The sequence below is a fragment of the Sphaerodactylus townsendi genome, linkage group LG02 (genome assembly GCF_021028975.2).
Source record: "Sphaerodactylus townsendi isolate TG3544 linkage group LG02, MPM_Stown_v2.3, whole genome shotgun sequence".
Taxonomy (NCBI): domain Eukaryota; kingdom Metazoa; phylum Chordata; class Lepidosauria; order Squamata; family Sphaerodactylidae; genus Sphaerodactylus; species Sphaerodactylus townsendi.
This window is the reverse complement of record NC_059426.1, coordinates 124411913-124435473: the sequence shown is the minus strand read 5'-3', so window position 1 is coordinate 124435473 and position 23561 is coordinate 124411913. Positions and strand designations below refer to the sequence as shown.

At 42.5% G+C, this 23561-nt stretch overlaps 3 protein-coding genes and 1 long non-coding RNA gene across 6 annotated transcripts in view; 3 read left to right on the top strand and 1 right to left on the bottom strand.

Annotated features, from left to right (window-relative positions):
* Positions 1-1208: 1208 nt before the first annotated feature.
* Positions 1209-11957, top strand: JMJD7 (jumonji domain containing 7). 3 transcript variants are annotated; one of them, XM_048484167.1, is made up of 9 exons: positions 1230-1444; positions 1529-1569; positions 3593-3746; positions 4775-5028; positions 5546-5602; positions 5746-5841; positions 6392-6468; positions 7301-7460; positions 9401-11957. In XM_048484167.1, the coding sequence occupies exons 1-9, from the start codon at positions 1236-1238 to the stop codon at positions 9487-9489; spliced, it is 1137 nt and encodes a 378-aa protein (XP_048340124.1). In that variant the 5' UTR covers positions 1230-1235; the 3' UTR covers positions 9490-11957. The 3 variants fall into 3 exon arrangements, with proteins under 3 accessions (XP_048340125.1, XP_048340124.1, XP_048340126.1); XM_048484169.1 differs by lacking the exon at positions 1529-1569 and having other exon boundaries at positions 1245-1444; XM_048484168.1 differs by lacking the exons at positions 5546-5602; positions 5746-5841 and having other exon boundaries at positions 1209-1444.
* LOC125426063 lies at positions 5677-15477 on the bottom strand. Its single transcript, XR_007243492.1, has 2 exons — positions 15360-15477; positions 5677-6457 (listed from the first exon to the last, which is right to left on the bottom strand). It is a non-coding gene; the product is annotated as an uncharacterized LOC125426063 (long non-coding RNA).
* LOC125426061 (acyl-coenzyme A thioesterase 3-like) lies at positions 13967-17915 on the top strand. The gene is made up of 3 exons (XM_048484166.1): positions 13967-15048; positions 15696-15898; positions 16529-17915. Exons 1-3 carry the CDS (start codon positions 14592-14594, stop codon positions 17120-17122), a joined length of 1254 nt encoding a protein of 417 aa, XP_048340123.1. The 5' UTR covers positions 13967-14591; the 3' UTR covers positions 17123-17915.
* Positions 17916-23359: 5444 nt separating this feature from the next.
* LOC125426352 (cytosolic phospholipase A2 beta-like) overlaps positions 23360-23561 on the top strand; it is a 45019-nt gene continuing 44817 nt past the window's right edge. The window contains exon 1 of the mRNA XM_048484610.1: positions 23360-23480. Within this exon, the coding sequence (XP_048340567.1) occupies positions 23454-23480 (27 nt within the window). The 5' untranslated portion in view covers positions 23360-23453. The remainder of the gene's footprint in view (positions 23481-23561) is intronic.

The window sequence follows — 23561 nt, the reverse complement described above, 5'->3', positions numbered from 1 at the left end:
GCATTCATGAATGGCAAGGATCTACTGTAAAGTCAATACATGCTACTAAATTATTTACATCAGATGGTGCCAAGTAAATCTCACCAGAAAACTAGGCAGGAAAGATCTGTGGACTGAAAGAGGCTCCTTAATGGCAGAAAGATGTCCTGAAGTAAACAACAAACTATAGGTATGAGGATGGCCTATGCAGTTGTGCACATTTTTACATACTAGTTATTTTTGTGTACGTGTTTTGCAAGATTGGTTTATTCAGCTTCTACATATAAATCCGTGTAGTAGGTGAAGACCAGGGTTCATTTCCTCAGGTAGACATTAAGTTTACTACTGATCTGAGGTCCCCAGTTTAAACATTGAAAGTGATGCTGTTTCAGAGTGAGGGAGAATCAACCCCCAAATAGCATCACTTTCAATGTTGCTTAAACTGGGAACCCCAGAAACTGGGCTCCCTAGTTTAAACACCATTGAAAATGATGCTGTTCGGGGGTGGATTCCAGCATCACTTGTTTAAACTAGGGAGCCCAGATTCTCCTTTTAAATCCACCTTAAAGGGAGAATCTGGGGTTCCCAGTTTAAATGACATTGAAAGTGAAGCTGTTTCCCCCAGTTGGGGGGGGGGGCGGATACAACCCCATAGTCCACCATTCTTGCCGATACGCTATGCAGATTACAAAATTAAAAACAATAACAAAGCAATCATACAGGATAAGACGTTTAGTAATCAAGGCAATCGGACTAGGTTTACAGAACAGAAGTCAAGGCGAGCAACCACTTGCCTAAACGCAAGTATCGCGTTGTTACAAAATTAGAAGACGATTCAGGAAAAGCTTCAGGGTTAAATTGGGCCGAACCCGTGCAGCAAACCGGAAGAGGGAAAACTGAGCAAGACACCATTTGCTGTCTGATTTCCCGATACCTGAATTACCAGTTTGATTTCCCTCCACGCATATGAGGAAGCGAACTGTCACTTACAAAAGTGCCACCCGAGTCTTGATTCCTTTTCCATAAACCCGGGCCAGAATTCAGTCCAGACCGCAACCGCATGACGGGCTGGCCTACTTTACACCGCGAGCGGGAAAGTTGCCGTTTGTCGCTTACAAGCGGGGCAAGGACCAAGCCTTTCCCTCTGATGCGCTAGTTTTCGATTTCAATGGAAATTAAAGAAACGACCAAATATATATATATGCACAGAACACTGTCTTCTACCAAGCCCCCCCCCCCCCCTTCTGAGGGTGAGAATGCAGGGGGTTGGGGGTTTTTGGGGGGAGGGAATGGTTGCACCAGAAAGGCTCAGCAAAGGAAGCGACAGGACGAGATCGTCCCTCCCCTGTCCGACGCGCAGCCCCGGCGCCTGTTCGCTGCTCCATGGCGGCAGCCGGAGGCGCGGAAGGGGAGGCGCTGCGGGCCGTGAGGAAATGCCTGGCCAGGTTCGCGGCCGAGACGAGGGGTGAGCGCTCGGCATAGTCCTCCCTTCCCACCACTGTGCTTGACAAACCAGCGCTATAATATTGTTTTAATTGTTATTTAAAAGGCGTCGGGAACAGCGTATGCACTTGGTTGGCACTCGTTTCGGTAGGCATTTGTATGGAATCAGCCTTTCCGCTTAATGGTTTGGGGGATAGTATTTGATCACATGTGCCATATGACTCTCTGTGCCTAGAATCATAAATGAATCCTAGATGCCGCGTTACACTCTGTTGCTAGACCAGATGCTGGTACATATTTCGAAGTTTTTGAAACATTTCACAATTATATGACTATCATATGAGTATCTGTGCCAGGGTCTTAAATGAATCCTAGATGCCACTTTACACATTATTGCTGGACAGGATGCTGGTAAATATTTTGAAGCTTTTGAAACATTTCACAATCTCCTTCACCCCTTGCATTTCCAAAGAGCTGTCCGTAGAAGGTTCTTGGAAAACCTGCAACCAGATTTTTCAAATTGAATGTCTGATTGTCTGTGGGTCTGAAGATATTCTTGCCGGATAGTTCAAAAATTGGCTAAACCAGGAGAATTAAATTGCCATATGAAGCCTTCCTATTTTATTTGTGTGACCCCAAAACAAAAGACCAAATTATTCTGGGTGTAACCAGTGGTGGGATCCAAAAATTTTAATAACAGGTTCTGATGGTGGTGGGATTCAAACAGTGGTGCCGCCACACACACGCACCTCCAGTCCCTATTGGGCAGGGAGGTTGCTTTAGTAACCCCTTCTCTACACTCAGAAAAAATTAGTAACCACTTCTAGAGAAGAGGTGAGAACTGGTTGGATCCCACTTCTGGGTGTAACAGATCAGAACCACAAGCAGTCAATGGAGAGAATACTTTTGCCGAGCTCTATCTCAGAGGAGAGAAAATGTGCTTGTGGTTGCTTAATATGAATTAGCTCTTCTTTTATAACTTAATTGTCAACCTAGAGACTGTGCCTCCCCTCTTTTAGCACATAAATGGATATAGGCCACTTTACATCTGCTTCACAATGGCAGCAGTTGAGAGTACGGAAGTGGCAACTGATAGCTATTTCAGGTTGAATAATCCAGATCTTGTGTGTGCAGTATTAGTCCTAGGTCAGTGATAGCGAACCTTTTCGAGACCAAGTGCCCAAATTGCAACCCCAAACCCTCTTATTTATCGCAAAGTGCCAACACAGCAATTTAACCTGAATGCTGAGGTTTTAGTTTAGAAAAAACGGTTGGCTCCGAGGCGTGCGTTACTCGGGAGTAAGCTTGGTGGTAGTTGGTGGCTTTGCTTTGGAGCAGCCGTGCAACTCTTCCAACGCGTGAATCACGACCCTAGGAGGCTTTACTCAGAAGCACGCCCCATTGCCAGCAACCGAGCTTACGCCCAGGTAAAGGATCACACTTTGGTTCTTCGCATGAAATTCAGTGGGGTTTAACAGCGCTTCACAGGGTTACCTACACTGCTTCCCCAAAATTAGGTCTTAGGTTTAATGTTAATAATCGAGCCCAGCGGCCCAGGCCAGCCTAGATGTGTAGGGGGGGGCACTCTGTTTGCGCGTGCCCACAGAGAGGGCTCTGAGTGCCACCTCTGGCACCCGTGCCATAGGTTCGCCACCACTGTCCTAGATGAATGAAAGAGACAGAAGGGGAATTCAGATGTTCTGTGTTACGGCTATGCAGAGACCCTTGGAAAGGACTCCACAGGATCTCCGTTGTAGCTGGAGACTCTTCTGGAGAGTTTCCACACTAGTGTTAATTATCTCCCAGCCAGTGACGGTCTTGATATGGAAGTTATTTGCACTTTGCGGCAGAATAACATGGCTGCAGTGGGGATAAGTTGTCATTTGGAGCTTGCTTGCAGTGGTCAGCATATGATCACAGTAATGAATATTCAGGCTGTAAGCTGAGCAAGAGTACAGGATCTACTAGCTATCCATGTCATAGTAGTTGTCCACAGCTCCTTGGGAGACTGAGACCTATGGTGTGAAGAGAGTAACCTTAAGCAAAGTTACCCTCTTCTAAGCCAGCTGGTTTAAATGGGTGTAACATTGCTATATTGTTACAGAGCTTTGTTGCTTCTTGAACTTATTTCCAGATTGTTCACAGAAGTGATTTTCTTTTGTCTGACCAGAATTGTGTTTGGCAGAATCCGTGCCATACCTTGATGGCCTTCCACCTCCCCTGGAATTTTATCAGGAGTGGGTGTGCCCGAACAAGCCATGTATAATTCGGAATGCATTCGACCACTGGCCGGCTCTGACGAAGTGGACCTTAACTTACTTGAGGTGGGAATATAGCTCCAGATATAAATTTTAGAGCAAGAGTCACAAAAACATTTTTATGAGAGCTTCTTCTGAGTAATAAAACAAAATGTATTGAGCTAATAACCCCCATGCCACCCCCAGTATGTTACCAAGTTTTGTTCTGTCCTGTCCTGAAACCAGAAGAGCACCAGTATTAAAGCTGTCAGTTGAACAGCACAGGGAGATTTCCCATTGACTGGAACTATATTTTAACTGGAACTATCGTGTATATGCCAATAAAGGCTTATTGAATTGATTTCCCATTAAATAAAAGCTTGGGTAGAGAAAAATGCTGTAAATCAAATATTTTTGCAGTCTTTTCTTGGATCTTCTAGTGGAAGCAGAAACTACTCTGCAGCAGTATAAGAGTTTGGATTTATTAGAATAATTAGAATAAGCGTTTGGATTTATACCCCCACCCCCCAATTCCTGTAAAGAGACTCAAAGGGACTTACAAACTCCTTTGCTTTTTTCTCCTTACAACAGACACCTTGTGAGTTAGCCCAGTGGCATAGCACCCGCAGGAGGAGGGAGGCATGATGCCCCGGGTGTGCCCTGGTGCGGGGGCGTTCCGGGGCATGGCGAGGGCAGGCGGCACCGCAGCAGGGATGCAGGACGCGTGCATGCCCCGGGCGCAGTTCCCTCTTGCTCCTCCCCTGATGTAGCCCAAGGTCACCCAGCAGGCTTCCTATGTAGAAGTGGGGCAACAAATCCTGTTCACCAGATAAGAGTCTACCACTCATTTGAAAAAGTGGGTAGCAGTGGGTAATCAAACCTAATTCTCCGGATTAGAATCTACCTGCTCTTAACCAGTACACCATGTTACCTGTTGGGGACCTCTGCTCTATACGCACTCTTAAGAATGATCATTTAATGATCATTTAATGATCAAACAGTTAAAAAGTCAATTTGACAATTGTGTTTCGAAGGCAGGCAGATGTGTTTCATGTGACTTTTTTGTCTGAAGTGTTTATTGCACCGCTTTGAACTTTTGGTATATTTTGGTGCAGGGAGGTAATGAGCTCCAAGTTGGTGAGCGTGGCAGTGACTCCAAATGGTTATGCTGATGCTGTTTACCAAGACCGGTTTGTCTTGCCAGAGGAACGACGCATGCCTTTCAGTGCTTTCTTGGACATTGTGGAGAAGAAAGTCACTTCCCCAGGAGTGTTCTATGTGCAGAAACAGTGCTCAAACCTGACTGAGGAATTTCCTGAACTCATGGGTGACGTGGAGCCTGACATACCCTGTATGACCAAGGCCCTTGGTAAAAAAGAGAAATCCTGGCTCCATTAATGTTTTGCGCTGCCTATTTAATTGTCTGGATTCATGTCTCCCCCGCCCCCCCGTGGTTGTGCTCCCCAAAAGATGGACGCTGCTGGTGGTTTTGAATTACTCCAAAATCTTGCTGTGGTTAATAGGGTTTATAGCATGAGGAATTAATGGCTCTGTTATGGTGCTTTCCATTAAAATGATAAACAGAGTATCCTAGTAGATGGGTTAACATGGCTCTGAAATTTGTTGGCAGAAGAATGGAGGAGATTTTCTGTATCAGCAATCCCCCCTCTGAGAGCGGCCTAGCAGTTGACCCTACTGCAGGAGCACGCCTGCCTAAGCGAGGGCATCCTGTCCTTGACTAGTTGTTCGGTGGCTCTATGGAGATAACTGAAATAAAGGATGAAATACCCTGAGTGGGCAGGGAGGTGTTCACCTGGAGATCCTTCAGTAGAGCACAGCTCTGGTTGCCTCTGTCAGAATCATTGCTGTTTTTTTTTTTCATGCAGGAAAGAAGCCTGATGCTGTGAATTTCTGGCTAGGAGAGTCAGCTGCAGTGACATCTTGTATGTACGCTACAATGAATGTGCTTTCAGCTGCAACTTGTTTCTTTGGGGGCAAGGATGGAAAGGGAATCACCTTTTGAAACATTTCTCTTTAATATACTTCATGATGCTTAAGTAGGTCCTCAATTTTTCCCCAATCATAGTGCATAAAGACCATTATGAAAATGTGTACTGTGTGATTTCGGGAGAGAAACATTTTCTACTGCATCCACCAAGTGACCGCCCCTTCATCCCGTATGGTACGTGTTTTGAGAAGTAGAGGGTGGGATTTTGAAACAGGCTGACAGGAGTGGTTAGCATAATAGACACATTTCTACAAAATTCCTCGATACTTCATTAATAGAATCATGTTTCCTCCATGGGCACCGTGCAGCGCAGGTACCACAAATGACATTGGCAGCTGGGGCTTGTGTCATGTGGAAGTGAGTTGTGGATCTTGCTAAGGTGTAGTGTCAGGTTTACATTCTGCCTGCTTCTTCTATACTGCATTGCATCCTGCTCCTCAGTTCAGTTGATAACACCAACAGCACAATAAGGCAGAGTTTGGGGTGCACAGGCAGTATAGTAAATTCCAGAACAGTGTACTTTTGGCTTGATGATCTGCTTTCCCGAAGGTTAGTCACAAAGACCTTTATAATGAAGGCTCTTACATGGAGCTAATGCTGACCCAAACTGTTCTGGCTGAAGTAAATTCCATACTAAGACAATTGTAGCTTCTTCATTATAAAAGATTAAAGTACTCCTCTTTCTGTCCACACCTTGTAACAGTTCTCATACTTTTTGTTCCAGAGCTGTACCCACCAGCAACTTTCCACATATCAGAAGATGGGTCATTTGAAATTGTAGATGAGGACTCTGCGGAGAAGGTACAAAGCAGATTTGTGTTAAAAGCATCCTACTAAAGCAGCTGTTAAGGAAATTTTTTTCCAAATAAAATGGATTATGGCTTGTACTATAAGTTGAAATACCTGTAGGTAACCTAAACATTAATGTTTGAAAGAGTAGCAGGTTCACACATGAGCACAACCAGCCTGAACTGCAATTTCCAGTCCTGTCATATGCTGGCATTCATGTTCAATTGCTCTGCTAATGGGAGTTCATCACCAAAAGACTGGTGAAGCTAGTTTTCAGTGGTTGTTATTAGAGGTGGGGTGTGGTTGATGCATGTGGAATGTACATGTCATTGTATAGCAGAGTCAAAAATATTCTCTCACACGTGAAGAAAAATAGTGGTTTAAACATGTGCAGTCCACATGTTAATCTATCTTGTCTGATTATTTCTGTAACTGTAGGAAGCAGGAAAGATCTTTAGCATAAGGGAGTGTTCTAGAGCAGTGGTTCTCAACCTGGGGGTCGGGACCCCTTTGGGGGTTGAATAACCCTTTCACAGGGGTCACCTAAGACTCTCTGCATCAGTGTTCTCCATCTGTAAAATGGATACATGTTAGGGTTGGGGATCACCACAACATGAGGAACTGTATTAAAGGGTCGCGGCATTAGGAAGGTTGAGAACCACTGTTCTAGACAGTAATAGTAAAATTGAATGTTTTCTTGCACGATAGTTGGAGAAGTATCCATTGGCAGGTGTTTCTCAATTACTTGTAAGAAAAGAAGAAAATCATAATTTCTAGCTTGGGGAGTTAAGCATATCTTACTTGTTGAAAGACGTTTGTGTCATGTAACCTTCCATCCTCACAGGTGCCCTGGATTCCATTGGATCCTTTAAATCCAGACCTAGAACGATACCCAGACTATGTTCAGGCAAAGCCTTTGAAATGTACTGTAAAGGCTGGAGAGATGTTGTATCTCCCTTCTCTCTGGTTCCATCATGTTCAGCAGTCACATGGCTGCATAGCAGGTGAGAATAATGGTGTATGTTTCATTCCCAAAGTTGTTTGCTGTCACAGCCAGACCAGTCTAGTTCCACAGGTCATATTTATCCATTGAGACATGTTTCATTTTCACAGTCTCCTTTTAAAATGTAAAAGCTATTGCCATACAAAATGCACAGATTAGATACAGCAAGAACCATCAGTGCTACCTTGTGTCTTTATTAGAAAATTAAAGGAAATGTAAGCTGACATACTTAAATAGGACCCTTACCTTGAACAAAGTGACCCTTTAAAAGTTGCTTTCCAAGCTCAGCGTCAAGAACTAAATTGGTCTTCACTAGTTATCAGCTAAACCATCAGCTGTTTGATCTACCAAGTAAATCTACTGAACTTTGCATTCCAGTTTGCTGTGTGATTCAGTATTATCCTTCTTAAGCGCTTGGCAAAAAAACACAATAAGAAGGAACATGACAAGCAGTTACTTATACAGTAATGCAATATTTTAATGTGCAAAATGTTTTTAAGTTTTTATTGCATAATCTTGTTTAGTTAGGCTAGAAGCTTTTATAACTTTCTGTCTTTATCAAATTCTTTTCACATTAATTTGTATCCCAAGGAATCCTTCAACTGCCTGCAGTTGAATCTCTGCATATTACACAGATGTACTGTAAGGGATCATCCTAAATTTATGGGGTGCACCAGTTATGCCTAGCATATTCTGTGCAAATTGCTTTAATGAATGAATAGTTTATTTGCATGTGGCCCCAGGTCTTTACAGAACATCGTAAAATTGTTTTAATGTGGCCAGCATTCCACTGTGGCTGTGCACTGAAGGGAGATGAATGGAATGAGGAAAAAGTAAAGAGAAACTTATCTGCCATTCATAATTTTATCATCACGGGTAAATTTTCAAGGAACTTTGAACCACAATGTTAAGTCATCAGTATTCCTCTTTTGGCTCATTGAGTATGAAATAATAATTTGCCCAAGGCTACCAGGCTGTGATGATCAGGAATTTGAATCTAGGGGCGATTCCACACATGAGTAAAATAGGTTAGACCCAGTTCCCTGAGAAGGGTACTGACCTAGGTCGAAGCCATTGTTGTTCCCCACTGCAACCAGCTTGATCCCAGCTCGGAGGGCGTGATCATCCTGTGCCTCTTCGCCGCTCTGTTCCAATTGGCTACTGTTCTACAGCCATGTTCCGTCTATCCCCACACACGTTATTAAAAAAACTGCCACAGGAATGGAAGGACGAAGGTGGCGTTTTTTGATTGGCCAGCTGTAACCATGGCCGAAACACTCAGCTGTGATTGGCTGAATGGGGGACTCCTGGTACCAGAGATTCCGCACTTTACTGGAATCGAGCTGAGTTCGAGCATGGTTCCCTGAAAAAGTAGTAGTTCCCAACTGGAGTCGGAAATTTGACCGTTACACGGGGTGAAGCTGGTACAAAACCACGTCGATCCCAGTGGTTGTGCGGAGCACTTAGGTCGAACGCAGCTCGAACTTAGGTTGAAAAAGCAAGTGCGGAATCGACCTAGGTCATGTTTCACACCCTACTGTTACCCTCTACCTACTGAATGCCTTTTGAATCTTTTATGAGAACCAGTTAATATACCATCAGTGTGGTAGCACCGTGGAAATTAAATTTGGTAGATGTTGTTCCATGGAACTGTTTGCCTGAGTGGCTTCCTATGTAGAAAATTCTTTCGCTCAAAGTTCTCCATATGGCTCTGCTTTCATGGTGGCTATACGGTTAGCACAGCTTATGAATAAGGCCAGAGTCCCCTTTCATACAAGCACTGGGGCTTATCATATCAAACATAATGGCAGTCAGCATTGAAGCTGTTGCTGCCATTTGTTCACAAAATTAAACCGACAATTGAAAAATGTGAGAAATGAATATTACTTGAAAGGAGTTGCCCCACAGACTAACTGTGTCTTGTTTTTTTACTTCTCCTAGTGAATTATTGGTATGATATGGACTATGACCTGAAGTACTCTTACTATCAGCTTCTGGATTCTCTCTCAAAAGTTGTAGCACTGAAGTAGTCCACGTGTGACACCTTGGAACAGCTAACCTTCTACACTCTGTAGAAGGAGCTCTGGCTGGAATGATAAAATATGCTATTCAGATGAGCTGGATGTTAATAATATATCAGTGGTCTATCCAACAATGCACAACTATGATTAACAGAGTTCATTATCAAGTGGATCCAGGCTATATTGTGCTTTTGTAGTTGTTTATCTTGAGTGAACTGTGAGACCAGCAGTAACCTGTTGTGTTCCATTACTCTATCAGTTATGAGATCCCTCATATGAACAACATTACATTGGGATGAACAACATTGCATTCATCCTGGAGCATGTTTCTAGTCTAGTTGTCCTGGTGGAAAGGCTGTGTCTGGAGACTGAAAGTCATGTGTGGGATTGTTAATGTGTCTCTCTTTGCTGTTTGGTGTTATTGATCATCTACTGTACCTGGATTGGTTACAAGATTTGTTGGGAATGCAAAGCACTGTTCTCCAGAGGTTCTGCAGTAATCTGACCTGTCTTTCCAGGAGTCTTGGTATTATGAAATAGAAATTGGAGGCCTGCAAGGAATTGCAGGGGAAGTGGGGAAATATTTGGGAAATTAGTGGTCCAACCCAAATCTATCACATCAGGAAACTATAGCTCTTTGGTGAGGGGTGGACGTGATTATGAACATTTAGAAGGGTAATTATTTTTTTAAAACCTTTTATTTCCCTTCTTCAGCTGATGTTCAACTGTCCTCAACATTCCATATCTCCTGGCTATCAGTGAGCGTACTCAGTCCTCATAACACCAAGCATTTTTTTTTGCAAGGAGCAAGATTCTTTTTTAAAAAAAAAACCCACTTTTTTACATACTTGGGAGGCCCTGTTTTGCTGTCCTATTGATATTAATTATGAAGTTATTCAAAAGAACAAGTTGAGGGCCTGTAAGGATTCACGAGAGAAAAAAAACCCCAAGTTGGAACTTCCCCATCCTTAGAATTCAATCTTTTGGGATTCTATAATCTCTCAAGGGCTAGAGCAGGCTAATCTTCCCTTTTATTTAACTGATTCTCTACTCTTCTTAGTATTCTTTGCCTCTTGGCCCTGCTCAGTCATCAGGACATTTCTGCCAGTTTTTTTCCCTCTAGTTAATTTACAAAGCCAATACCCGCTACATGTCTGGGGAGTGCCCCCCTCCCAATACATTAAACCCCCTACCCTGTCTAGTTTTCCTGCTTTTATTATCACATCTAAAGCCAGCCATTATTAGAAGTGATGACTGCTTGCCTTGCCAAGATGTACTCTGTGGGTTGTAACTTGTCCTCAGTACCATTGGTTTTTGTATGAATTTAAAGGGGGAGGAACTTTGGATTGATTTGTCACCAACATATATTACTGTACTGATAACAGCTAGCAATATGTTTCATTATTTCCAGATCCAAAAGTACTGGTCTCATCCCTGAGTCAGTATCAGGAGTAATAATGGGCAAGTTTAACAAACTAAAGCTGAATCAAGACATGTCAAAGGCTACAATAGTTGGTTTCCTATTTAATAAGGAGTATTGATGGGGTTGTTCTGACCTAGATGGCCCAGGGAGGCCTGATGTCACCAGTTCTCAGAACCTAAGCAGGGTCAGTCCTGGTTAGTACTTGGTTGGGATCCCACCAAGGGATTTCAGAGTCTCTATGAAAAGGAAGGCAATGACAAACCACCTGTGTTAGTGCTTTGCCTTCTGGATTGCTATAAGTTGGCTGCGGCTTGGTGTTATTTTTTATTCACATTGATGAGGGTACCTGTTCTGGGCATGAGTAGCTTCTGGAGTCCCAGGTGTTAGTACCAGGTGTGTTTTATCATCACTAGTAGTTGTATCTTTTCCTAGAGGATAAGGACATGGCCACTGTAATAACTTCTGAGATTGATTACCATGAAGCTTCAGTCCTGAATCTGCACTGGCTTTCTAATATCTTCCATGTACAATTCAAAATCAAGATGCTGATTATCAACCCTCAGTGTTTTTAGGAACACCGTTTTAGCCTCACATTTCATTGTCATTTTCAAGGAAGGCTTCTGTTGGTTTCTGTTGCTTTGTTGAATGAGAATAGGATCTTTTCTGGATTGTTTTCCCACCTTCAGAGGTGCCTGCCAAAAGAAATCTGTTTTTTTCCCTCAGGTATTGGAGATTTAGTTTAGACTGACCTTTATTCATTTCAGTTCTGCTGACTCCCATGCACAAGTCAGAATACAGGCAATGAGCAGCTAAAGTGTATAAAGGAGCAAGCCCTGACCACATCTCTAAAGAAGGGGAAGTAGAGATTGTATTTCTAAAGAGTTGGCTGCATAGAAGAAAGATCATTTGGAACAGGGATTTATGGTGAACACCAGAATCAATCGGGATATCAACTGCCTTTCCCCTAGGGTATAGCTTTATTTATCTGCTTTTTTATTGTGTGCTTCCTTAAGCAGTAGTTTTTAAAAATACTACTAATAAATTCTGCTACTAATTACTGTGTAAGTTATTATGATTCTCAGTGTCTTTGAACTGCAATACTCTTAACGAAAGAAAAATATAGTAAGTGCAATCAAAATTGCCTCTCTTCGTTATATGGGATGGGATGTTTGATCACGAATGCATAGACAGTTGCCAGCAGAGAATATCAGTTTTGGGCTCAGAGTTGCAGTTCCTTTATTGTATGTTCTAGCAGTGATGGTCTCAGTTATAAAAGTTTTATATGAGAGAACTTTTATTTGTTAACTATTTATAAAACCTATCATGTTAGTATCAGCACCTTTCAATCAGAGGTGTCATAGATCATATCTTTCCCACTGCATAACTGTCTAACAATTTTCACTGCAACTCAAGGTGGATTACAAAATATCAAAATAATTGCAAACAAAAACTGACTAATTCATGACAGCCAGTGTTGTGTAATGATTAAGGGCAGGTGGACTCTAATCTGAAGAACCAGATTCCCCACTCCTCCACATGAATGGCAGACTCTGATCTGGTGAACTGGATTTGTTTCCCTGCTTCTCCGCATGAAGCATGCTGGGTAACCTTGGGCTAATCACAGTTCTTTCAGAACTCTCTCGGCCCCACCTACCACACGAGTTTTCTGTTGTGTTGAGAGGCAGGGAAGAGTTTATAAGCTTCTTTGAGATGCCTTACATGAGAGAAAGGTAGGGTATAAATCAAAACTCTTCTTCAGAACACACCATAATGCAGAGAGGGCATAATGCAAACTAGAAGGCAATGCAGTAAAGGCAAAGTGATGCAAGCATAAACATTGCAACAATACCATCCTATTCAGTTACAAAGGCGTCCTGAGCTATTTTAATCCCTGTGCAAAAATGCTATCCTGAAAATTTTACTTCATTTATTCACCACCTTTATCCCCAGTGGAACCCCAAAGTGGCTTATACTGTTCTCTTCTCTTCAGCGCTGTGAGGTATTGTAGGTTGACAGGATGTGGCAGGGCTAAGGTGACCCAGCAGGGTTTCATGGCAGATTTAGGTCTCCCAGTTCCTAGTCTAGCACTCTAATCACTACCTTACACTGGTTTTGCACTTATGCATTCCATGTATCAGAATACATTGGGTTGGGCCAGTAAAGCAGAACTGTAATCCTGTCATTTGCAGAAGATAGGTTCTTTGTTGAATAGTATTGCATGTCACAAAAACCATGCTATCATGCAGAGTTTTAGGGTTTACAAAGCAGTTTAGAGTTTACAAAGCAGTAGTAGGGTCATTGCTCAACCTTTCAGCAGCATTTGACATGGTTGACTATGAGTTGTTGACCTGCTGCCTTGCCTACATTGGATTACATGGAACCATCCTTTAATGGCTGACCTCATTTATCCAAGACTGGGGATAGAGGGTGACACTTGGCGTCCTACAAGGGATGCTCCTCTCGCCAATGCTTTTTAGCCTTTATATGTACTCCCTCAAGCAGCTAGTCAGGGGTTTCAGACTGGGTTGCCATCAATATGCAGAAGACACCCAGCTTTATCTGTTAATGACTGGCTGGCTGTATACTGCCCCAGAAAATATGGTCACGTGTTTGGAGGCTGTGGTGAAATGGTTAAAGTCTGAAATGGAATCCTGTGGCTGAGTTGCAGGGAGAGGGTGGGTTGGGGAATTCAGCTGGAATCAGCTTCCTCCGTTTCTTTGGAAATCCAGGTCACTCAGCTCATTCCGCACATGCAGAATAATGCACTTTCAAACTGCTTTCAGTGCTCTTTGAAGCTGTGCGGAATGGCAAAATCCACTTGCAAACAGTTGTGAAAGTGGTTTGAAAACGCATTATTTTGCACACTGCCAGGTCAGCTTTTGTTAACCTTTGCCAGGCCTGGCAACTGATTTTAATTAATGTTAAATGAGATTTTAATTTGGATTATATTTATTATATAATGATGTAAACTGCCCTAGGCCCAGGAAACCGAGGAGGGGGGGGGGTACAAATAAAATTCTATTCTACACTATAAACAGGCATAACATGGGCCCCTACAGACTAACATATTTTAATTCCAGCATAAACTGTTGTAGACCAAGCATTTGAGGAAATGAGCTGTAGTCCACAAAATAAGTCTTTATTTATTAAATTTCTCCCCCCCCCCCCCCCCCGGCCTCAGGGCGGCTATAACTTTTTTAATGAACAATAAAATATCACACAATTAAAACAGATAAATCAGATAAATAATTCTGAAATACTCAGCTTTGATGGCGACTTATTAAAACCCGCATATCCCCTACCCCGGGAGACCAAAAAGATGTTCTTCCGGCTTTCCCCTAGGGAAAGCCTGGCGGAGTAGCTCCGTTTTACAGGCTTTGGAAATTACTCAGATGCCGCAGGGCCCTACTTTCAGAGGGGAGCATATTCCACCAGGTGGGAGTCAGGACCGAAAAGGCCCTGGATGATGGCTGGAATAACAGCGTGTGATCCTGCAAAGTGCTACAATAGTAGTCCCGTTTGTTTTCAAAAGCTTTCAAATCAACCCCTGCTGAACTACATTTCCCAGAAGGCTTAGCCCTTTTAGGATCCTTTGGACTTTAGTTAGGAGGATCAAGCTGCAAGGGGGGGGGGGGATTTGCTGGTGCGTTTTGAAAAGAAGACTGGGGTGCTTCTGCAGAAAGCCGAGATGGTCCCTAGGGTTGTGGTCTTGCCTTTTGCCACGTGCCTTTACGACGACCCGGTTCAAGTTAAAGTCGAGGGTCTCTCGGCGCTGCAGGCTGTCACTCTCCGGGCATCCTTGGAGGATGAAACCGGGGAACTCTTCCAGTCTTTTGCTTACTACAAAGCTGACAGCAACGGGGAGCTGGACCTCACGAGCGCCGCATCCCTGGGTGGGAGCTATTCTGGGGTGGAGCCTATGGGGCTGCTGTGGTCCCTGGAAACCAAGACCCCCTTTAAGCGGCTGGCCAAGAGGAACGTTCTCACCCCTTTCCAGGTCGCCTACGAAGTGTACGAGGGCCACGGACGAGTCACCGGCCAACTACTGGGCCGGTGCGTCAGCGAGAGGTGGTTCCTGGCCGAAGGAGTGAGAAGGATCCCTGTGCGAGAGGGCCGCCTCAAAGCCACGCTCTTTCTGCCCCCAGGTGAGTTGTAGTTCACACCGGGGAAAGGAAGCACACAGTTATTGCACGGTGCTCGGGCGAGCTATAGTGGCTCACCCGCAAGAATTCTGTTTCTCCCCTACTGTTGGTAAACAGCTGTTGTTTCCACTTTGAGAGAGAAGAAAACAAAGTATTTTTTGGATTTTGACCCTTTGGTGTGCGTTCTTGGACGGGAGCAAGTAAATATAAACCTGTGTGCAAGAACAGCAACTTTCTAAACTGAATGAATAATTTATAGTCCCTAATCATTTCTACTCCCAAATTGAATACATAAGTATTAATTTAAATAGTACCAGATCTGCATATGAATTCTCAGTAGCCTTGTGCTGGAATCTTCCAACTCTTCTGATGAAGCAGGGCAGTTTGTAAACCATTTATTGAACCTTCAGGGAGTGAACTCTTAATCAAACTAATTTCTGTGTACAAGTTTATTCCCCTGAAAAATATCCTGCAAACAGGTGGTACAAATTATGCCATTGTTATTTGAGCCTAGCATGATGATTATTGACTGTACTGAATTAGATTAAGAATGAAGTAACATCCTTGGTAAGAGTATCTGTCTGATTTTGTGCTGTCCAGGCACCACTGAATAAAAATAAGCCTCTTTCTCTAGTGCATTATCTTTCTAGGCCTTGGACCGTTCCCAGGACTCATTGACTTGTATGGAAGTGGAGGGGGTCTTGTGGAATACAGAGCGAGCCTTCTGGCAAGTAGAGGTTTTGCTACACTGGCCCTTGCATACTTGGGTTTTGAGGAACTTCCTGCTTTACCAGAATTCCTTGATCTGGATTATTTTGGTGAAGCGGTAGAGTTTTTGCAGAAGCAACAGCAGGTAAGAGGCAAACTGAAATTACAGACACTGATTTTTTCCCCCTAAAACAGAAATGCAAATGAATGTATGTACTGGGCAAGCATGCCAAAAGGCTATAAACCTCTTGCTTCCTCACAACTCACAATCCTAAAATGGATAACATTGTGTTCATCAGGAGGTAAAAAGGAATGATGGGGGGAAGGATTCAATAGATATCAATGAAATGCATCACAATGAGTTTTTAAAATAAGTTTTAGTTTGTAAGTTTTAACTGAATCACAGAAGCGTAAGTGTTAAAACTTTACTGAACTCATTCCACAAAACTGAGTTGAAGTCTTGCTGATCCTCTCTCTCATTCTTTCACTCAGAGATTATGAATTCTAGTAGAGTTTACAAGCTTCATTCACAGGGCAGTCATAAACATGTCAGCACAGAATCCCACTGAAGTCTAATTTATGGGGCTTACTTCAAATTGCATTGTCTATTACTTACCCTTCTCTAAAGAACAACAGTGGAGTTTTTTTGGTATGATAAAATAACAATATGTTATTTATTAAAATAACTATGTTATTTTATACAGGGTAGAAAGGCAAAACAATTCACTTGGAGAGAGCACAACAGATGATCATCTTTGTTTCATTTTTGCTTCAGGTTGCAGCTTCGGCAATTGGAATCCTGGGAATCTCTAAAGGAGCAAATATGGCCCTGGCTCTTGCGGCATTGTGGCCAGGCATCAAAGCAGCTGTCAGCATTTCTGGCACTGGCTTCAATAGTTTTACCCCCCTGCGAGCGAAGGGGATTACAATCCCTGCCTTTCCCTATAACTTGGAGAAGATGAAGGTTGCTGATGGTGCTGTTGATTTCTATGAAATCATGGGCGATCCGAGAGACCCAGCTGCCTTGGAAAGTCGCATCCCTGTGGAGAAATCTTCAACCAAATTTCTATTCCTATCAGGGCAGGATGACAGGAATTGGAAAAGTGAATGCTACTGCCAGGAAACTGTTCAACACCTTCAGCAAAATGGACGTCATGTCGAGTTCTACTGCTATCCTGGGGCAGGGCATCTCTTGGAACCACCCTATCTGCCTTTGTGTTGCGCGTCTTTTCACAAGCCACTGGGACTTGTTATGCTCTGGGGAGGAAAGCAGAGGGAACATGCGAAAGCACAGGAGGATGCCTGGCAAAGGATACAGAACTTTTTCAGACAACATTTGCAGGAGTCTAGCATCAAGAGTTATTTATAGTTGTGGGCTATTGAGTGCTCGTGAAGTGCCAGTTATGAATGTGAGAACAGAGCATATCTCACTTGGGTTCTCTCTAAATCTAATACTGGGTTCTAGTACACAAATATTTGTTTTCTAATTACTGTTCCTTTCAAGAATGCACGCTTATATACGCTAATGTTGGGAATAATCTGTTTATATAATACATGTTTATCCCACCTTCCCTCTGGGGCTCAGAGTGGTGCACATGGTTCTTTATTACCCATTTTATCTTAACAATAAAATAGTCCCTCATTTAGCATCGCTCCTTGATCCAGACCTCTCCCATGGTTGCTTTGAATTTCAAAAAGAAACGTATACAGGAGATGCAGTCACTGATCTTCTAGTGACTCATTTAGTTTGCCCCACAGTTTATGTTTGCACTTGGCATGCCTCTCTTGTGTGAAGGTAGCTGTGCAAAAAGACCAGCTCAGCCAGTGTGAGTGGGAAGATGACTACTGTTCCCTTCAAAAACTGCCACACATGTGTAGAGATGACCCATCCCTTTCAACTCTAGTACTAAACTGAAGTTGAATAATATGAATGTTTAATTTGAAATATTTTTTTAAAAAAGGGGAGGAGGAGGAAAAATGGGATGATCCAGGAAATTCTGAAGTTGGCCACTAAAAGGTTTACTGTGGTGAAATTTGTCTATTTTAAAAAATCATAATTTTGTTATAGTTACTTTTCAATATCACAGCGCATTCGATGTGAAGCTTTGTTGGGATGAGTGCTAAATGTAATAAACTTGTATAAAGAAGAATTAAGACAAAAAGAAGAGTGCTGCTACATGGGTGATCTATCTAGAATCCAGTCTCACATAGTGACTAACCAGCTCCTCTGAAGGTCCAACAGCAGGTAGGAAAGGCTGAGGCCTTCTTCTGATCTTGGCTCCTGGCACGGCCTCTGATCATGGAGGCCCCCTTTAGTCACCATGGCTAGTAGAAGTTGACAGACCTATCCTAGTCTATGCAGTTGTCGAATTCCTTTATAAAGTTGTCACCACATCCTCTAGCAGCAAATGCCACATTTACACTGGCTGTGTAAAAAATGTTTCCTTTGGTCTATCTTGAATCTGCTGCCCATCAGATTCATTTGATGCCCTCAAATTCTAGTTTTTTTGGAAGGAGAAGAAGTTATCTTTGTCAACTCTCTCCACCTTGTGTATTATTTTATAAACTTTTATCATATTCCCAACTTCTTTTCTAAACTGAAAAATCCCATACTCTTCACTCTTTCACTCATATGGAAGGTGCTCAAACTTCCTGATGGTCTTGGTTCCCCTCTTCTGTACTTTTTTCCAGCTCTGCAATCTCCTGTTTGAGATACAGTGACAAGAACTGCATACAGTATTCCAAACAAGGTTGCATAATAGATCTATCAGGGGTATTATAATATTTCCTATTTCATTTTCAATCCATTTCCTAATAATCCCCCACAAAGTTTGACCTTTTAATTGCTGCACCATACTTTTATTGATACTTTTATTGTGCTAGCTACTGTGACCCCCAAGATCTTTCCCCCTCTCAGTCTCAGCAAGTTCAGACCCCATCAGCTTATACTTGAAGGTGAGATTTTTTTTTGGTTCAGTGTGCATCACCTTACACTTACCAACACTGAACATCATCTGCCATGTTGTTGCGCTCTCATCTAATTTGTGGAGATCCTCCTGGAGCTCTTCATGGACATCCTTGATTTTCACTATCCTGAATTTTGTGACATCTGAAAACTTAATATCAGATGATTTATGGACAATAAATACTATTGCCTCCAATCCTAGTGGAGCCCCACTGCTTATTCCTCTCTGTTGGGAGAATTGTCCATTTATTTGTACTTTTTGCTTCCTGTCAATTGGCCAATTTTTAATCTTATTCCATGATTGTTAAATTTACTCGGGGTCTTTGGTGAGGTACCTTTTCAAAACCCTCCTGAAAATCTAGGTACCGGTATATCAAAAAGATTGGTGAGACAGGACTTTCTTTTGTAGGAGCCATGCTGTTTTTCGCTCAGCAGACTTCTTCTATGTGCCTAATAAATCAAATTGTTTTTGGTGATTCCTGGAGAGACTTGAAATCACATCTGCGTTTTGCCTAATGGTCTATAAATTTTCTACTGCCTTGCAGAGTGATGGTGGAAACAACAGGGAACTGGCAAACCTACGTGTATCTTACCTTTTTTTCCCACCAAGGGACTCAAAAGAGGTCTCGTACAATATGCCAAAAAGTATATGAACAATGCAAAAGTAAACCAGCTAAAATCACTTTAAATGTTGACAATGTGTTTAGCAGCTCAAAAGAACATTAAGAAAGCACGTTCCAGGAACAGCCCAAACTGTTTAATAGAAACATTCTTCTCCAAAAGCCTTTCTAAATGGAACTACTTTCTAGGACTTGTTGAAGGCTGGCAAAAAGACACCTGTTCCTAACCTCCAGCAGGCCATTCCACAGAGTTGGGGTCACAAGTGCAAAAGCGTAAAATCCAGCTGATACCAATGCTGCAGTCCTGAAAGATGAAATGGCAAGAAAGAACCATTGAAAGTAAAGTAGCCAGTGTGCAGGTTCATATCAGGAGGAGGAGGGAGCTGGGAACAGTGGCCACAGTGTTAAGATTTACCATCTGTGTAAGTAGAAAATCGCCCAGAAAGACCAATGCAGTCACCTATCATTCCAAAAGAGGAAACTGATCAGGCAATGAAGAGATTGATAAAAATGAAATGTAAAAAAGAGGTAATAAACAGGGTCAAATCACTTCAGAAAATTTAAAGTTATAAAGAATTTGGTTATATGAAAGACTGGTTTCACAGTCCGAGGGCTATATCTAGGTGCCATATCATCTTTAGACAAACGGGGGTGAGAAGATGCCCTGAAATGCCTTTTATTAACTAATGTCAGATCAACTGCTGCATCCGTTTCTGTAGTAAACTGATCAAACCACACTGATCCATGCATTGATAACCAGCAGGCTGGATCATGCTGCCATGTTCTACGAGGAGCTACCCTGGAAGATGGCCCAGAAATGTGATTGATGCACATGGCTGCAGGAATGCTTGCTGGGAGGTACTCTGAACCAATCACATGAAGGTGGGGCTGCTTCCATTGCCCTGACTTCCAGATTGTTTCTGAGCTCAACTGATACAGCTAGTTTTATTTATTTGTTTATTTATACTCTGGCTTGCTCTGAAAGATTCCAAAAATTAAAATGATATGATAAACATGTATTAAAAGTAACAATAAAACTACCTAAAATTTTTCCACAAATGTTGAAATGTTGGAACTCCAAAAAATCTACTTCATGAAAGACTCACACATTCCTCAGAATGAAAGGAGTGTGAAAGCCTCCTTGATCTCATCAGGTCGCTTCAGAGGTTGTGTGTTGCTTGAGTACAAAGTGTCTAAACAACTGTTTTCTCCCATATCATCCTGCCTGGTTCTGCTGCCCTCAACATGTGGAATTCTAAACACGGCTTTTATAGAAGCCTTGGAAATTGATTGAAACAGGGAATGGCACGTTTCTGTCGACATTTTTAACTGTATGTAACCCACAGGGGACAACTGGGCCAAAATGGGCCTGGGAAAAGGCCACATTCCCTTCTCCTTACCTGATGGCCCCCTTACCTGAAGGAGTACTGGTGAACTGTCTGGAGGGAACGTGACATTGCTGTGCTGCTCCTCACAGGAGGTTCTATAGGGGCAGTGGAGGAGCGGCGTTGCTGTTGCATTTCTGTCCTTGGTTAGTTGCTTTATGAGAAGAAAACAAGTAATCAGTCTGACATAACCCAAGAATTCTTAAAGAGCTCAACGATCACCTTATCTTTCTATTGCATTTATATTCCGACCCTCCCCACCCCTTTCCTCCAAGAAACTGAGGTCAAGATATTGCCATTTCATCCTCACAATGACCCTGTGAGGTATGTTAGGCTGACAGAGTGTGAGTGGCCCAAACTTACTCAAATGAGGTTCATGGCAATGTGGATCTTCCAGACGTGATATTTCAGAAAAAATAAAATGTTCTAATAGGAGTTCCCATTTCACTTGGAAAAGTAGCTTTGGATAGGAATCAAAACCTAAGATTGCTTGTTCATTGTGCATGAGTGCATAGTGCACCAACCAGTTGGAAATGTGAATGAAGCCAGGTTACACCTAGCACTTCAGTATCCGAGACACTTCATTTCCTTTTGCTTCATAGCCGCAGCATGACCCTGCTTTGAGTAAACAGCCTGATTCCTAACAGTGTCAGAAATTATTACTGGTAATATATTTCCTAGTGAGCTTTGTCACTTTGCAAGATTTTCAGAAAAACTAGATACATTCCCACACAGGCTACTTTCTTTACAATTACAGGTATTTATTACATATATTTGGTATCAATTCCAGTCATAATCTTCATGATTGTCAGTGTTCTTTTGGTGCACAGAGTGAGGGAACACACCATGACATGCCTCTGAAGATGCCAGCCACAGATGCAGGCGAATGTTAGGAGCAAAAACTACCAGACAACCAGCACACAGCCTGGAAAATCCACAACAGCCAATTCATTCTGGCTGTGAAAGCCTTTGACAATACACATTTCTGTAATTTATTTATGTGTGTTCCTGTCCTATACTGTGCTCACACAATGGTTCTTTTTCTGCCATGTACACACCTTGTTCATGGGGTACCCTGTTTAAGACGGTTTCAGAGAATAGCCATGTTTGTCAGTATTAGAACAATCTTTTCAGTGTATAAGCTTTTGAGAATCTGATGAAGGGAGCTTTGACTATCGAAAGTGTATACCATGAAAATCTTCTTAGTCTCTAAGTTGCTACTGGACTCCAATCTTACTGTGGCAGCTTATCTGCAGTTAAACTTTTTATTGTATGGAATGCTTGAATATATTTTGTAAAAAACACTCCACCTAACCCCAAACTATAAGAATCTTTATTTCTAACTCCTTAGCCAAGAGAATTAAAGGACATCTAAAATTATACCCAAAGATCGTCATTTTCAGCATATATAATTGCTTTGTGTTTTTAATACCACATAAATGTTTAACTCTTGTTTTTGAATTCCTTTCAAAGTGTGCAAGAAATTGAAGGTTAAAAATTATCCTATTACAATGTAATCCAGAGCTGTCAGGCATGAGGGGACAGCACTACTTTGGCGCCACTCTGAAGGCCTTTCCTGCGGCATGGGAAGACTGAAAAAGTTAAAAAAAGGACTTACCTAAAACTCCCCTATAGAGGAGAATAGAGATACGTCATGAAACTCATGGTGTATTTCTGCTGGTGATTCCACCAGCATAAGGGAGCTGATCAGTCTCTGGAGGCTGACTAAGGTTGGCCCCGGCCCTGGAATACCCCAGCCAATGTGATGAAACTGGGGGCCATATGGGACTGTCAACATGAGGACGGGTGCCACAGCTGGTTGTCACAGGGTCTGCAGCTGCCAGACGCCAGCAGATTTACCCGTCCGCTGGGGTAAGTGACCCAGGGAGGGCATTTTCACCAGCATAAGCCCATGCCGCCTCCAGAGTCATATAGCTGCAAAATATTATGCAATAGGACTTCACAGAGTGAGAATTTTCTCATGGCCAGTGTATATCCATTTGGGTTCTCTTGGCCCTGTACCTTAAAATTAAAATATAAACTCTTTACGATTCCACTTGAAAAGGCAGGGACTGAGGATGCCAACAGTATCCTGAAATACTGAATGATGATGTTAATTCCCTTGGCTACCTGTTAGACTAATACATGGGCCAGATTTACATGAGCAAAAGAATGAAGTGGGCTTGAGTTGAAAGTGTCTAGAGACGGTAGAATAGTAGAATGGTAAATTATACCCCATCAGGCTAAAAATCAAGTATCCCATGTTTGAATGTCCCCTGTCTGGCTTCTGAAGGTGGTGCAGTCTTGCCCACCACCTCTTTTTGTGATATCATTCAGCTTTTATCATTAGACCCTACTGTGTTCTCAGGTATGCTTAAACATTCATTTATTTGCTTAGAAAATGCATATGCTGCAGAGATCTATTTGAGGTTGCTAAAAATGAGTCAGGATAATAAAACGCCACTCAGCCACCTGATAATGATATTCACAAAGCAGTCTTCAGGGAGAAGCATTTATGGCCAGAAGACACGAGAAAACCAATGACGCTTTTTTAACTTGGACAAGTAACAAAAAAGGCGGAGCTCAGAATCTGTATATATCTCATCAGCTCTTTTGCACCAGACATTCAAAACACACATTTACACGCATAACAGAAACAAGTTAGGATTGTGCCTGGAAGTCAACCAAGCAGAACACCTTGTTCTCTAACTCTAACCTACTTCTGTTGCAATGGACAACTCATACAATGGAGCTACGGTAAGACAAATGAGATAATTCTGATTTTTTTCAGTGTGGTTTCATTGTTCCAGGAATACTGTCCTCCCTAAGTCTTTATAA

Excerpts from the sequence above, each read along its gene's own strand:
- LOC125426061 (XM_048484166.1), top strand. The coding sequence starts at position 14,592 with ATGGTCCCTAGGGTTGTGGTCTTGCCTTTTGCCACGTGCCTTTACGAC. Across the intron at positions 15,049-15,695 it reads CACGCTCTTTCTGCCCCCAG|GCCTTGGACCGTTCCCAGGA; the intron begins GTGAGTTGTAGT and ends TTATCTTTCTAG. Across the intron at positions 15,899-16,528 it reads TTTTGCAGAAGCAACAGCAG|GTTGCAGCTTCGGCAATTGG; the intron begins GTAAGAGGCAAA and ends TTTTTGCTTCAG.
- JMJD7 (XM_048484167.1), top strand. The coding sequence starts at position 1,236 with ATGCAGGGGGTTGGGGGTTTTTGGGGGGAGGGAATGGTTGCACCAGAA. Across the intron at positions 1,570-3,592 it reads CTTGGTTGGCACTCGTTTCG|AATTGTGTTTGGCAGAATCC; the intron begins GTAGGCATTTGT and ends TTGTCTGACCAG. Across the intron at positions 6,469-7,300 it reads ATGAGGACTCTGCGGAGAAG|GTGCCCTGGATTCCATTGGA; the intron begins GTACAAAGCAGA and ends CCATCCTCACAG.